This window comes from Apodemus sylvaticus, chromosome 1 (assembly GCF_947179515.1).
Source record: "Apodemus sylvaticus chromosome 1, mApoSyl1.1, whole genome shotgun sequence".
In the NCBI taxonomy this organism is placed as follows: Eukaryota; Metazoa; Chordata; class Mammalia; order Rodentia; family Muridae; genus Apodemus; species Apodemus sylvaticus.
Genome location: NC_067472.1, coordinates 78,507,441 through 78,522,059, shown reverse-complemented (window position 1 = coordinate 78,522,059; position 14,619 = coordinate 78,507,441). Strand labels below are relative to the sequence as shown.

At 47.3% G+C, this 14,619-nt stretch overlaps 2 protein-coding genes across 3 annotated transcripts in view; both read right to left on the bottom strand.

Annotated features, from left to right (window-relative positions):
• Septin1 (septin 1) overlaps positions 1 to 14,619 on the bottom strand; it is a 502,205-nt gene that overhangs the window by 47,069 nt on the left and 440,517 nt on the right. The gene's annotated exons all lie outside the window — the stretch shown is intronic.
• On the bottom strand, positions 9,345 to 11,555 carry Sephs2 (selenophosphate synthetase 2). The gene has a single exon (XM_052198229.1). The coding sequence runs from the start codon at positions 11,387 to 11,389 to the stop codon at positions 10,037 to 10,039; it is 1,353 nt and encodes a 450-aa protein (XP_052054189.1). The 5' UTR covers positions 11,390 to 11,555; the 3' UTR covers positions 9,345 to 10,036.

Genomic DNA, 14,619 nt, shown 5'->3' with positions numbered 1-14,619 from the left:
TTTTTTTTTTTGGATTTGGTTTTGTCGAGACAGGGTTTCTCTGTACAGCCCTGGCTGTCCTGGAACTCACTCTGTAGACCAGGCTGGCCTCAAACTCAGAAATCCGCCTGCCTCTGCCTCCCAGAGTGCTGGGATTACAGGCGTGCGCCAACACCGCCCGGCCCATTTTTCTTTTTAAAGAATATTTATTTAATGTATTCAGGTGTTTTTTTCTGCATGTATGCCTGGTCCTCAGCGAGGCCAGAAGAGGGCATGTGATCACCTGGAACTTGAGAAATAGTGAACTGCCGTGTGGGTACTGGGGATCAAACCCAGGTACTCTGGAGGAGTCTGTATTCTCCCCAGGAGAGCCTGCCTGTGAGTATGTGACTGTGTGCTTCACTGGACACACGGGCATTGGAGCACAACGTTGTGGAGTTAGTTCCTGCTGCTGTGGGTCTCAGAAGCTGAACTTGTGCCGATGTGCTTCCGCAGCAAGGACCTTTCCACAACGAGCCATCTGGTAAGGCATTAGGCAGAAGCATCCGTGGTCCTTGTCCACACCAGCATCCTCTGAAGAACAGGCCAGTGCTAAACAGAGGGAGTGGGTGTGCGTGTATGCCCGCCCCGTTAGCTGCTCTCTTACTCCCAAGCCCTTCCCTCCACCCTCGCATCCAGTCACATTCCTCAGTCTTCTTCGCCATACCGTGGCAGCACAGCATGCCTGCCTGCTTAACTCAGACCCTCAACACATTCGGTCTGTCGTTCAGTTCACACTTGTCAATAACTCTTTAGAGTGCCAGTCTCCCAAGAGATTGTGTCTTTTCAAACCGAGAGTGACTCTCTAGCACAAGCCAATAAATATTTTACGGGCTGTCTGGTTTGGGTCAGGCAAGCATATCCATGCCATGCCTCTCTACTGCTCTCAAGAGCCCGGCCACCTTCCCCAACCTGAATGGATGAGGTGATGGCTGCTTGAGAGCACGGTGGCAGAGGCTCAGGGCTAGGCAGGATGTGACAGCAGAGAGACTTGGCTGAGTCTGAGACAGAGGCAACAGACTGTGATCGGATGCCAGGAGCCGAGTGCTTGAGTACCCCCTGCCAGTGCTCCTCTTGAGATCTTTGCTAAGCTTAGCCTCAGTTTCCCAATATTATAGATAGTAGGGATCTGGCCCAGGTGGCCTCAAAGTCCTTTGTGTATGTGGTGGGTAGAGTGGGTGTGAAGGTTTGGATATGCCAGGGAGTGGCACAACTAGGAGGTGTGGCCTTGTTGGAGTGGGTGTGGCCACCCCCTTCTCCTCATGCCCAGACCTAACATGTCTGTCCCTCAGAGCCCTGCTTCACTCTGGAAAGTTAAACTCTCTTGAAAAAGAAAAGACTTTGGGCCAGAGGGATTGAACTACACACACACACACACACACACACACACACACAATTTTTAGAAACAAAGGAATTTGGTGTCTGCCTTTCTAATTCTCACAAAACTCTATACCTTTTTTAGATGTATTTATTTTATGTATTTGAATACACAGTTGCTGTCTACCAGAAGAGGGCACTGGGTCGCATTACAGACGGTTGTGAGCCACTATGTGGTTGCTGGAATTAAACTCAGGACCTCAGTGCTTTTAACCTCTGAGCCATCTCTCCAGTCCCTGTTGTTTTGTTTTTTAAGACAGGGTTTCTCTGTGTGTAGCCTTAGCTGTCCTGGAATTCTGTAGGCCAGGCTGGCCTCGAACCCAGAGATCTGTTTGCTCCACCTCCCTGAGTGCCAGGATTAAAGGCGGGTGACTCCACCCCCTGGACAACCTGCTTGTTTGCATTCTGTGTACCACCCACATGCCTGGTGCCCACATGGGTTACATAGAGCAATTCAGAGACACTGGAGGCTGGGTTTAGGCTTTAGGGGATCAGTTCTGAATGAACACTACCTGAAGTACTTTTTACTGACTGTTACACAAATGGCAGTTTGGCAAGTCAATTCCTCCATATCAAAATGTCTTATCAGAGCTAGGAGTTGTCTTAAGGAACCATTACCTAAGCAAACATAGTCATTATATGAATTCCAGATTTGCTAGGAATGTCTTATGACTGAGGTTATGCTAAAGTTCTGAAATTCCCAAGAAAGAGCAACTCCATACTTTTCAGAAAACGATCACTGATACTTACAAGAGATGACTTCAAGGCTAAATGGCCATTACTCCAGAGTAAACCCCAAGTGCAATGGCTTTTCAGAAATTCTGCTACATCCACAGAGGCCAGAAAAGGGCACCAGATCCTCTGGATCTGGAGTTACAGACAGCATGTGGTGCTGGAAGAGCAGCCTGTGATCTTACTCAGTGAGCCAATCTTTTCCATTTTTAGGTGACACTTTCCTGTCACCTGCTGCCATCACGTGTGTGTTCAGCCTGTCCCCAAGGCAGGCTTGGGTGCTGCCCTATTATTATCCTTTAGCTCTACCTAGGTTAAGCAGAGGACCCATGCAGAGGAACCTCTGGCCACTTCTCTTTCCTTTCTACTGTCAAATGCAGTCTGGAAAAGGAACCAGTCGGAGCTTTTAAGGGGCTGGAGAGATGGCTCAGTAGTTAAGAGTACTTGCTGCTTCTGCAGAGCAACTGTGGTGTTTGGTTTCTAGAACCTACATGATGGCTCACAACTGCTCCAAGGGATCTGACAGCCTCTTCTGACATTCCCCGGCCCCAGGCACACACGTGGTACACATACATACATGCAGGCAAAATACTCATATACATAAAATAAATCGGGAGGAAGGGAGGGAGGGAAGAGGGAGGGAAAGAGACAGAGACAGAGGGAGAGACAGAGACAGAGACAGACAGAAAGAGGCCCTTTAAGTGGACAAACAAGTCCAAGACTTGAATTTCTTCTCCAAATTTTTGTTTTGTGGCTAAGTGGTCCTGACTTTCACTGCTCAGAGACAGCCAGACTCAAGGGCTAGAAAAATGTAAAACGGTGTTGGGTTCTCATGCTCCTCCCTCCCTCCTTCCTTCCTTCCTTCCTTCCTTCCTTCCTTCCTTCCTTCCTTCCTTCCTTCCAACCTCTCTCCTTTCCTCCCTTCCTTCCCTCCCTTCCTTCCCTCCTCCCTTCCTCCCTCAGTTCTGAACCCTGCTCAGGCACTGGTCAGTCTGAGGGCGTGTCCATCCCTGTCCTCTTGAAGCTTATATACTAGAGCGCAATTCTGTTTTACTTTAAGTGTTTATATTTACTCTTGGCATGTGAGAGTGTGAGTGGATGCATTCATGCACACAAGTGCAGGTCAGAGGACAGCTCTAGGGTCTCTGTCTTCCTCCCTGCAGGGGTTAGGGGTTTGAACTGAGGTTACCAGGCTAGGTGCTTCTCCTACTAGGTCATCTCATCAGAACGAAAGTTAACTTTAACAAAAAAAAAGTGAAAAAACAGAAGTGGGGATTAAACCTTCATGCATGGGCTGCCCCAGGGTTCTACTCATTGAGCCCTAAGCCAGCCTCTCCAGAAAATAATTTTAAAGTAAATGAATGCATTTAGAGATAATTATAGATTTTGGGCGACAGGGAGTTTGCCTCCTCCCCTCCTGTGCTCTGCAGTGTGAGCTCCTCCAGCAGAACTCTGCCCACAGGCCTTCCATAGCTGGTGGCTAAGTCAGAAAGGTCCTTTGTGAGGTTTATGCTTTTATTATGTTTAATGGATTTTCAATTTAAATTATTTTTGATATTTTGGGAGTGGTGGTACTGGGGATGGGATTTCGGGCTGGGCCTCACACATGACTATTAAATGTTCTACTCTTAGGCCTGCTGAAGGAGCTGAGCGAGGACTGGGCTGAAACTGTCCCAGCTCTAAATGTGTTAGAGTCTACAGTGAGGCGCTGGCTCCGCCCATGGCAAAGCACAAGGTTCGAGGTTGAGGAGCACTAGAGAGCCATCCATGAAGCTGGAGACCTGAAGCTTTGTTGTTACTAAATGGCGTTTAACCAAAGGTAGCACAATGGGTGGATGCTACAGTGTGGTTACATTTCCTTGGATTTTTGGTTGGGGTCTTTTCATTTTTTGTTTTCATTTGTTAGTTTTCTCTATGATTATTATGCATTCTTTATGTATTGTTCATTCTTTTCGTGCAGCCTCCACACAATTTAATGTGCTAAGACTCAGTTCTACTGTCTTGTTGCCTGGAGGCTTCCGGTCTGGCTGGCTGGGTTGTCTCCAGTAGCTGCAGGCCTCTCCTCTCCCACAGAGATCCAGAGGGAGTTTCCCTTTCACCTTGTTCTCTGGGGACACAGCTCCCAACAGTTTTGCCAGTTGTTTTTTTGTGGTGCTGGGGATTAAACACAAAGTTTTAATCCACACACTAGATAAGCACTCCACCAGTTGAAACACATTCTTAGCCCTTCCAGTGGTTACTTAAGAAACACTGTATAAGATGAAGCCATTTTGATAATTTGCATGTTTCAAAATATCTTCATTTTGAGAAAGGATCTCACTGCATAGCTCTGACTACCCTTGAACTCGGGATTTTTACCCTGGGAATTTAAAAGTTCAGAAAAGTTAGTATTTCTTAGAAGTCCTTAAACTAGAACATGGCACAGTGGCTCAAGCCTGTAACTTTGGTCCTTGAGAAACTGAATCGAGAGAATTGCCACCAGTTCAAGGCTATCCTAGGGTTCATAGTGAGTTCCAGGATAGTTCTGGCCATAAAATCTGACCCCTGCCTCAAAACAGAGAGTAATAACAAAATTCAGTATGCTAGAATTCAAGAGGTATATGATTTTCAACTTAGTTTCTGGTTTTGTTTTGTTTGTTGTTGTTGTTTTTAATTTATTTATTTATTTTATGTATATGAATACACTGTAGCTGTCCTGAAACACTAGAAGAGGGCATCAGATCCAGCTACCATGTGAGGCTTTTTTGGGGGGGCGGCGATTTGGTTTTTTTCAAGACAGGGTTTCTCTGTATAGCCCTGGCTGTCCCTGGAACTCACTCTGTAGACCAGGCTGGCCTCGGACTCAGAAATCCACCTGCCTCTGCCTCCCAGAGTGCTGGGATTACAGGCGTGCACCACCACCACCCGGCTCCAACTACCATGTGATTGCTGGGAATTGAACTCAGGACCTCTGGAAGAGCAGTCAGTGCTCTTAACTGCTGAGCCATCTCTCCAGCCCATTATTGTTTTTAAAGTCAGGGTCTTATTCATCCCAGGCTTGACTGGAACTCTGCATACATGTGGGTGCCTGAAGTGCAAACCTCTGGTTTCTTTGGAAAGTCAGCTATGTCAAATGGTGTTGTGCTGGGGCACACAGGTGGATGGATGTTTCGGTAAAGCAGACATGTGAAAGGATGTGTGATGTTTAGAAGGAGTATAAATATGACCCCACAGAAAGTGGCAGCTGGAGCACCGTTTGCCTTGCTCTGCCTCGCTAGTCTCTGCTAACTACATGCATGTCTTGGTTCATCTTACATTGCTTTGCTGGGGTTCACTGTGGTGACTTCAGAAACTCACCAAAGAACTTCTCATGAGATTCCTGTGGCTTCTTGCCGCTTCCACAGACTTGGGCCGACTGGATAGAACTGCTCTTGCTGATTCATGTGTGGTGACTGCCAAGTGAACTGGACGGCAGAGTCTGGTTTATATTTAGTGTTTGCTTGTGGACTAGACTGAGAACAATAAAGATTGGAATTTCCCCCAAAGAACTATTTCTAAACAGGTCACTTCCCCCACTACCTTTGTTGGGTGGTGGGCTAGAAGGCAGGTTGAAACCCTTATTAAAGAAATAAAAAAAAAATCCAGCAACCACATGGTGACCATCCATAATGAGATCTAATGGCCTCTCTAGGGTGTCTGAAGACAGCGACAGTGTACTTACATATAATAATAAATGAATCTTTTTTTTTTTTTTTTTTTTTTTTGGTTTTTTGGATTTGGTTTTTTCGAGACAGGGTTTCTCTGTGTAGCCCTGGCTGTCCTGGAACTCACTCTGTAGACCAGGCTGGCCTCGAACTCAGAAATCTGCCTGCCTCTGCCTCCCAGAGTGCTGGGATTACAGGAGTGCGCCACCACCGCCCGGCAATTAATGAATCTTTTAAAAAAAAATAAAAAAAAAAGAAGGCTATGAGAACCATAAGCCCACAGGTGACTGAATCCTTGATATTCCTGCCTTCACCTCCCAAGTGCCAGGATTACAGGCATGTACCACCAGGCCTAGCTACTTTCAATTTAAGAAAAAAAACTTTTATTTTTTAATTTTTTTTACATGCCTGCATATTTTATCTTTGTGTATGTATAGGCATGACATATATGCCTGGTGCCCTTGGTTCTGAAGAGAGCATCAGATCTCCTGGACCTGGAGCTGTGGATGGTTGTGAGGCACCATGTTGGGTGCTGAGGGTGGTACCTGGGTCCTCTGAAGAGTAGCCAGTGCTCTTAACTGTTGAGTAGTCTCTGGCCACTGTGTTCAGCTTTCTAAGTTTGAGAACACTTGGTGTCAGTCTCTGATACATTCCGTTTCTTTTCTTTTCTGTTTTGATTTTTCAGGACAGGGTTTCTCTCATGGTCCTGGCTGTCCCAGAGCTCACTCTATAGACCAGGCTGCTAAGTTTCTTTCTCCTACCTGCCTTGTTACTGGAGCTCCCCTGGGCTGCTGGACCTCCTGGCTCTCCTGATTTTCATATATTTTCCTTGTCTATTATACATCTATTTTTGTAATTTTGTCTTCCTATAGCCTTTCCCAACTTTATCATCGCTTGCTGAATAGCATGTTTACTTTCTAGATCTTAAGTTTTTTGTCTTTTTTTCCAGATCCTAAGTATTTTGTCTTTTATAATCATCCTTTTGTAGATACCTCCTCTTTCCCACACTTACCCCTGAATTGTCTCTTTCCCTTGAGTTTTTTTGTTTTTGTTTTTTTCCAACTTGGAAGCTTGCCCCAAATCTCTGGCAATCCTTGATTGCTCATATTTAAAAATAAGAATGCGCTTGGTGGTAGTTTATTCCAGCACTTGGGAGGTAGAGGAAAGCGTGAATCTCTGAGAGTCAGGCCAGCCTGGTCCACAGATGACAGCTAGGGGTTACACAGAGAAACCCTGTGTGGAAAAAGCAAACAAAAGAATAAGAATGAGGAGCCTACTTGAGTATAGTGGTGTGCACCTTTAGTCCTAGCACTTGGATTAAGGCAGAGAGGCAAGTGGATCTCTGTAAATTCAAGATCAGCCTGGTCTACATAAGTGAGCTCTAGGACATCCTGAGCTACAGTGAGAACCTCTCAAAAAAGGAAAAATAGGCTGTGGGGTAGGGGTGGGTATGGGGAGTAGCCAGGATGTAAAGTGAATAAATAAATTAATGAAAACAACAACAACCAAACAAAAAAGAAAAACAGCAGCGGCAGCAGAGCGGCCAGAGCCACGTGTGCCGCAGTGTTGAGCACAGGTAGCTCTTGCAGGGGACCCAGGTTCCATCCCAGCACCCACACAGCAGCTCACAACCATTTGTAACTCCAGTTCCAGGGGACTCAAAGCCCTCCTCTGGCTTGGGTAGGAGGCACACTGCAGGCATATGACACACATACATGCAGATAAAACGTTCATACACATTAAAAATAACGGAAAAAACTGAAAAAAACAAAAAAAAGGTCGGGTAAGGTGGCACCTATGGCACATGGGAGGCAGAAATGGTGAATCTCTGAGCTCTAGGTCAGCCTGGTCTACCCGGCAAGCTACAGGCCAGACAGGGCTACATAGCAAGAGCTCATCTGAAACAATGCCAAACACACGAGGGAGCCAGTGAGTGAGGTCAGGGGGTTTGCCTGGCATCCAGTCTGCGGAAGGGGAAGCAACATCCCAAAATGTTAGCAACAAACTTGCATTCTCAGTGGAGAAAGGAAAACATCAAAACTTCTAAGCCAGTGCTCCAGAGGCCAAAGCAGGACGAAAGCCAAGCCTGGGTTACACTGCAAGGAGCTGTCAGAGGCGTGTGGGGGCTGGAGAGGTGCAGTGTAACATTTAAAAGCTTAAATGTGCTGGGTGGTGGTGGTGGTGGTGGTGGTGGTGGCAGCGGCGGCGGCCCACGCCTTTAATCCCAGCACTTGGGAGGCAGAGGCAGGTGGATTTCTGAGTTCAAGGCCAGCCTGGTCTACAGAATTGAGTTCCAGGACAGCCAGGGCTACACAGGGAAACCCTGTCTCGAAAAAACCCTGTCTTGAACCCCCCCCCCCCCCAAAAAAAAAGCTTAATCGGACTTCAAGTGGGAGACTTGAGGATGGTGGCCTTCCTTATAAAGACCCTTGTGCTTGAGGGACATGTTTACCGGACTCCATCATTTTCTCTAGAGTATTTCATCTATGTCATGTTGCTGATGGCTGCTTCCTGGACAAGGTTTTTATGTGGTGGTAGAGATTAAACTAGGACTTTGCCCAAGCTACACCGCTATAATACTGAACTACGCCTCAAGCCCCTGGCCAGTATTTTTAAAACTTACTTCTCCTTTATCACCACCCTATCCCCAATGTCCAAAGTACAAGGTACTCCCAACGGCCAAAATACTGGGTACTGAACCGAATTCATTTGCATGCTAGGCACTCTCCAGCAAATCCTAGGTCAGTTTTCTTTCGTAAGAGGTGTTGAGTGTCTCACATAGATGTAGCCCAAGCCAGCCTTGACCAATACAACCAAGGACGACCTTGGAACTTCTGATCCTTTGCTTCGACCTCCCAAGTGCCAGTGGCACCACGCCAGCCTTATGTGGTGCTAAGGAACCCACCCACTGAACCCACTGTGAGGTATGCTAGGCTAGACCTCACCAACTGAGCCACGCCCCCAGCCCTGGCTCATTTTTTAATGGCTAAGAGGAGCTTTCAGCCTGGCTTCCTTGTCTACTGGAGTTGGTCTTTTCCTCCTAGAGGTAAAAGGCAGTCACCCCACCTCAAAGTGTGTGTTGTGAGTCAAAAGACATAATTGCTCTGTGTATTATAAGCTTCTAGCCAGCGTCTCCTCACGCCAGCTCCTTGCCTTCACCTCTGCATCTTCCAGAGCTTCGTCAGCATCCCCACCTCCAGGTAGCCCCTTCTATTCTGCTAAGCCGTCTTTTAAGTTTCCCCCCTATTTTCTGTCTGCCTTAAACCCCCCACCCCCAATTTATATCCATTCCAAGTCCTCTTTTGTCATCTCAGGGGACAGTACAAACCCAAATCCCTCGGCTCAGGGGCAAGGACAACATCTTTCTATTTTGCAGGTTCTAGATGTAATGTCAAGGGATGAAAAGAGCAGAGGTCCAGCTGGTCCTGGGAGCACCGGAGGCAGAGGCAGAATCAGGGTACCCGAGAGCCTGCCTGAAACAGGACAGAGAAACAAGACAGGGCAACCCACAGAACCAAACATTAGCCACGAGAGTTTTCCAACAAAGTCCCTTTTATTTAGTTAGCTGTAAGAAATTTTCTTTATTAATTAGATCTCCAGGAATTTTCAGTGTAAGCTTCAATGGTCACCAACACCTGGCTCTGGAGTTTGTTCAGCCTTTCCCAGTCCTTATTAGGAGTTACAGGGAGAGACATCATTATCAGAGACCAAGGCAGGTGGCTACGGTCTTCCTTTCCTGGTTGGACAAGTTGCTCAACTCTTGTCCAGAACAGGAAAAGAGGCAGTTTCTCAGAAAAAATTAATAACAAATTTGACAGTAAATCAATAAGAGTTCTCTTAACAATTTAGATGTATCAATATATTGGTCCAAATAATTTCTTTTCATGTTGCAGGTTTACTTTTTTCATATGTAATCTTAATAATCTTTACTCCCTGTGCAGAAATGAATCAACTCAGTGCAAAAATATCCCTAAAACTGGAATAGCCTCATCTTGCTTTGGGAAAAGAGATTTTGCCCCTCATGCTCTCTCTCCACAGATGAACACACATCCCCTGCAGTGTTACTTCTGAGCCTGGATGTACACACAGGAAGCTTTTGATGGAACTAGCAAAAGTCCCTGGAGGCACTATGCAGGCAGCCTTTGGAAAGGTCTTAAAATCAACCCTGGCCTACAGTCCGTGAGCGTGTAGAATGGCTCCGAGTTCCCAACAACTGTTAGCCCATTTCAAGAACTAGGCTCAGCGGCTGCGTTGGAATTATCAGGAGCAGGAGCAGCAGCAGAGGCTCCCCGAGGTAGAACTTCAATAACGCGGGGCTTGTCAATGATCCGCGCTGTCCGGTTTCCCTTCTCCACGATGCCAACGATCCAAGCTTGGTGACCCTCTCCGTACTTGGAAGATTTGATTTCTGAACAAAAGCGGGCTGCCTGTTCTCTTGGCAGACAAATCAGTAAGCCCCCGGAGGTTTCAGCTGACGTTCCTTGGAGGAGGCCAAAGCGCCCACTGGCTTTGCTGATCGCAGCCATCTTGGCAATGATTGGCAGGTTATGAATGACAAAGGACACTTCATTTTTTTGCTGTTTTGCGAGGTTCTGAGAGTGTCCTAATATGCCAAAGCCCGTGATATCCGTGGCCGCGTGAGCATTAAAGGTGTGCATCAAGCCAGCAGCAGTCCTGTTTAGAGTCGCCATATTGAACATCGCTTCCTGATAGGCTAACTCTACTTCCTCTCTGGAAACCACCATCTTGATTTTATTCCATTTCTCAGGATTATCCAGCCATTGGTGGGCATTGGCAGCAACCTGGGTTCCTAAAGGTTTGGTTAATACCAGCACATCTCCCACCACAGCACTATCAGGCATTATGAATTCATTTTGCTGACACACCACAGTGGCAACCCCGCCGATGATAATCCAAGGGTTGACCACCGTCTGTCCACCGGTCACTGCAGTTCCTCCCTCCTCCGCAGCGTCACGAAAGCCTTTGATCATGAGCGGTGTTACCTTCTCACGTTCCTTTTCACTCATGCTCTGGCTCACACTGAGTAACATCAACATGTTGTCACACTCAGTGATGCCCATGGCGTAGAGGTCACTGAGCACATTGGCACACGCTATGCGCCCCATCATGTAGGGATCTTCCACCAAGGGGTAAAAGAAGTCGGTGGTCTGCACCAGCGACAGGCCTCCGTGCCTCAGGGGGATGACGCAGGAGTCCATCCCGATGCTCAGCGAGGGGAAGGCTGAGCCGGGGCCGGGCCTGGTGGACAGACCCCCTTCCTGCACCGTCTCTTCCTGGCCCCCGACCAGACCCGAGGTAAGCGGCGGCTGCAGCGTGGGCCGCGTCAGTCCCTCCAGGAGTTTGAGCAGGGTCTCCTGGGGGACCTTGCAGCCTCAGCCCTTCATGCCGGAGAAGCTCGTCAGCCGCCAGCTCGGGCTGAAGCCCAGCGTCTGGGGCTCGAACGGCCGGTAGTTGGAGAAACTCCGGCCGGCATTCCAGCCCGCCGGGCCCAAGGAACCTTCTGTGGGCACTAGCGCGGCCATGGTTTCTCCGCTGGCGCCTGGCGCCGCATCCGCCATCGCTCCGCCCGCCCGGGAGGCCGTGCGGACCAGAAGGCCCCGGTACCTGGAGATGAGTCTGCTTGCCACAGCGGGCAAGGGTTACGCCGGGAGACGATCAGGTACCAGAGCCCGACCGGAGGACTCAAGCCACGCTGCCTGTCCGCCGCCGCGCGGCCTCTATTTATATACAGCGTGATTGACAGCTGCTCCATCCAATGAGGATTCCCGTACCGAGAGGCGGGCTTCCTTTACTTAAAAAAAGGTGTATAACAAATTAACCGTCTGCTTGCACAACCCGTCCCCGCGAGATCGTCACGTGAATCCCTTGTAACCGGCCTGGAACGCAGTTCTCTATGTAGATCAGGATAGACTCGAACTCACGTCCATCTGTCTGTGTCAGCTTCTTAAGTCCTGGTATTACAGGTGGGAGCCACGTTATACACGTGTCGTGTCCCCTCCTCCCCCTCCCCGCTGGAGTTGGCTGGAGTTGGCTGGCTGTTTTGGAATCACTTTATCAAGGTTACTACTTATAGAGGGAAGCTCTGGCTCTGGGCTAATCCCATAAAGGTCAGAACACTCCTGGGGTAGGTCATTTGACAGGACACTAAGCCGATCTAGGCTAAGAAAATACTTTAAGGGGAGGTTTAGGGGAAGAAAAGGGACATTACAAAGTAAATGTTGTCATTACGTAAGCAAATTGCAGAATCCATGTTGTGAAATTTCACATGGACTTAAACGTTCTGCACAGATTTGGGTAATGTTTTAGCCATTAACTGCCAGTGGTGAGTTGCTGTCTCCTGTGCAAGTTAATTTATTAGTGCAACAGAATAGTAACCGTTCTTAGCCAAGGCTATTCTGTGCTAAGAAGTCTCTATTTCTTCAAGTTAATATATGTGAGAATTCAGATCCAGGCAGGGAGGTTTGCTAATGTCTATTAAAATTATAAATGCTAAACCCAGAGTTTATGCCTCCTATTTAGGAGACTGAGATAGGATCACTGTGAATTCCAGGCCAGCCTGGACTACATAGTGAATTCCAGGCCAGCCTGTACGGCAGCTTGAAACCCTAAACCAAATAAATGAATAGATTTTTCCACTGTGTGATCTCAGCACTTGGAAAACTGAGGTAAGAAGACAATGATGTCCATGCTAGCCTGAGGTACAAAGTGAGATCTTGTCTCAAAACATTTAAAATAGGTGCTGAAGAGATGGGTCACTGGTTAAAAGCACCTGCTATTCTTGCAGAGGACCTGGGTTCAGTTCTTGGTGGCTGACAGCTGTAATTCCAGTTTCTAGGGGATCTGATGTCCTATTCTGAGAGCACCAGGGACACACAGTGCACAGTCATACAGTCAAAACACTCTTAACAGAGCCGGGCGGTGGTGGCGCACGCCTGTAAATCCCAGCACTCTGGGAGACAGAGGCAGGTGGATTTCTGAGCTCAAGGCCAGCCTGGTCTACAGAGTGAGTTTCAGGACAGCTAGGGCTATACAGAGAAACCATGTCTTGAAAAAACCAAATCCAAAAAAACAAGCAACAACAACAACAACAACAAAAACAAAATAAAAACCACTCCTACACATAACAAAATTAAAATAAATCTTTTTATTGTTGCTGTCTTTGGTCATGGGTGTGGCTCTCCAGGGTGACTGGGCCATTGGCACAGTACTCTAGCCCCAGCACTTGGGAGGCAAAGGCAGGAGGATCTCTGCAGCTAGTTCTAGGACAGACAGGGCTACACAGAGAAACACTGTCTCAGAAAACAAAAATCAAAGGTTTTACACAGTAAATGCCTTTACTCTCTAGCCCCAGATTATAATTTTTAAAAAAAGAGTTATAGCTTTAGTTGCAACACCCTAGGTCATTTTAATGTATTAGCTATTTTAATGTTCATAAAAATGTTACAAGTTAGACTTGATATTTTCACTATATAAGAATATGTGAGCCGGGCGGTGGTGGCTCACGCCTGTAATCCCAGCACTCTGGGAAGCAGAGGCAGGTGGATTTCTGAGTTCAAGGCCAGCCTGGTCTACAGAGTGAGTTCCAGGACAGCCAGGGCTATACAGAGAAACCCTGTCTCGGGGGGAAAAAAAATCCAAAAAAAAAAAAAAAAAGAATATGTGGTGTGGGGGCTGAAGAGATGGCTCAGTTGTTAAGAGTTTCCTGCTCTTCCAGAAGACACAAATACGTTTGTCATCTCCTATTTGGTGGCTTATACACCCCTATAACTCTAGGTCCAAGGTATCTAAGACCCTCTTCTGGCCTCCTCAAACACATGTGTCATAGAGACAGGGATTCTCTGCATAGCCCTGGGTGTCCCAGAACGCACGCTGTAGACCAGGCTGGCCTTGAACTCACAGAGATCTCCTTGCCTCTGCCTTCCTACTGCTGTGATTAAGGGGTGCGCCGCCACTGCCCGGCTTGAAATACATTTATTTAAAAGGAAAAATATGGGGGCTGGAGAGATGGCTTGGCAGTTAAGAGCACTGACCATTCTTCCAGAGGTCCTGAGTTCAATTCCCAGCAACTGCATGGTGGCTCACAACCATCTGTAATGGAATCTGATGCCCTCTTCTGGTGTGTCTGAAGACAGCTACAGTGCATTCATATAAATACAATAAACAAATCTTAAAAAAAAAAAAAAGAAAAAAGAAAGAAAAGGAAGAATATGAGGTTCAGGTGGCCATATTCAAGGTCCGCACCATATCAGAGTGGAACCGAGTCAGAATCCAGTTGTCTGCTCCAGAGACTACTCATTGAGGCTGCCTGAAATACTTCAGAAGGACATAAGGGCATATTGACGACATGTAGGTTTGAGGACATGGTTTTTCTTTGAGACATGGTCTCTTACTGTGTAGCACAAGGTGACCTTGGACTCACAAAAATTCATCTGCTTCTGCCCCCTGGGATTAAAGGTGTGGGCCACCGCACGCTGCTTTCATCTTTTAAAGAAATACACTGATGCTTTTTATTTTGTGTGTGAGTGTTTTGCCCACATGTATATAAGTGGAATCAGAGTTTCAGATCCCTGGTGCTGGATCTGAGCCTGGGCCCTCTGGAAGAGCACACAGCACTCTTAGGTCTCTGAGCCGTCTCTCCACTCCCTTGACTTTTTTTTTTAAAAAGATTTATTTTATGTATGTGGGTACACTGTCACTGTCTTCAGACACACCAGAAGAGGGCATCAGATGCCCGTTATAGATGGTTATGAGCCACCACGTGGTGGCTGGGATTTGAACTCAGGATCTC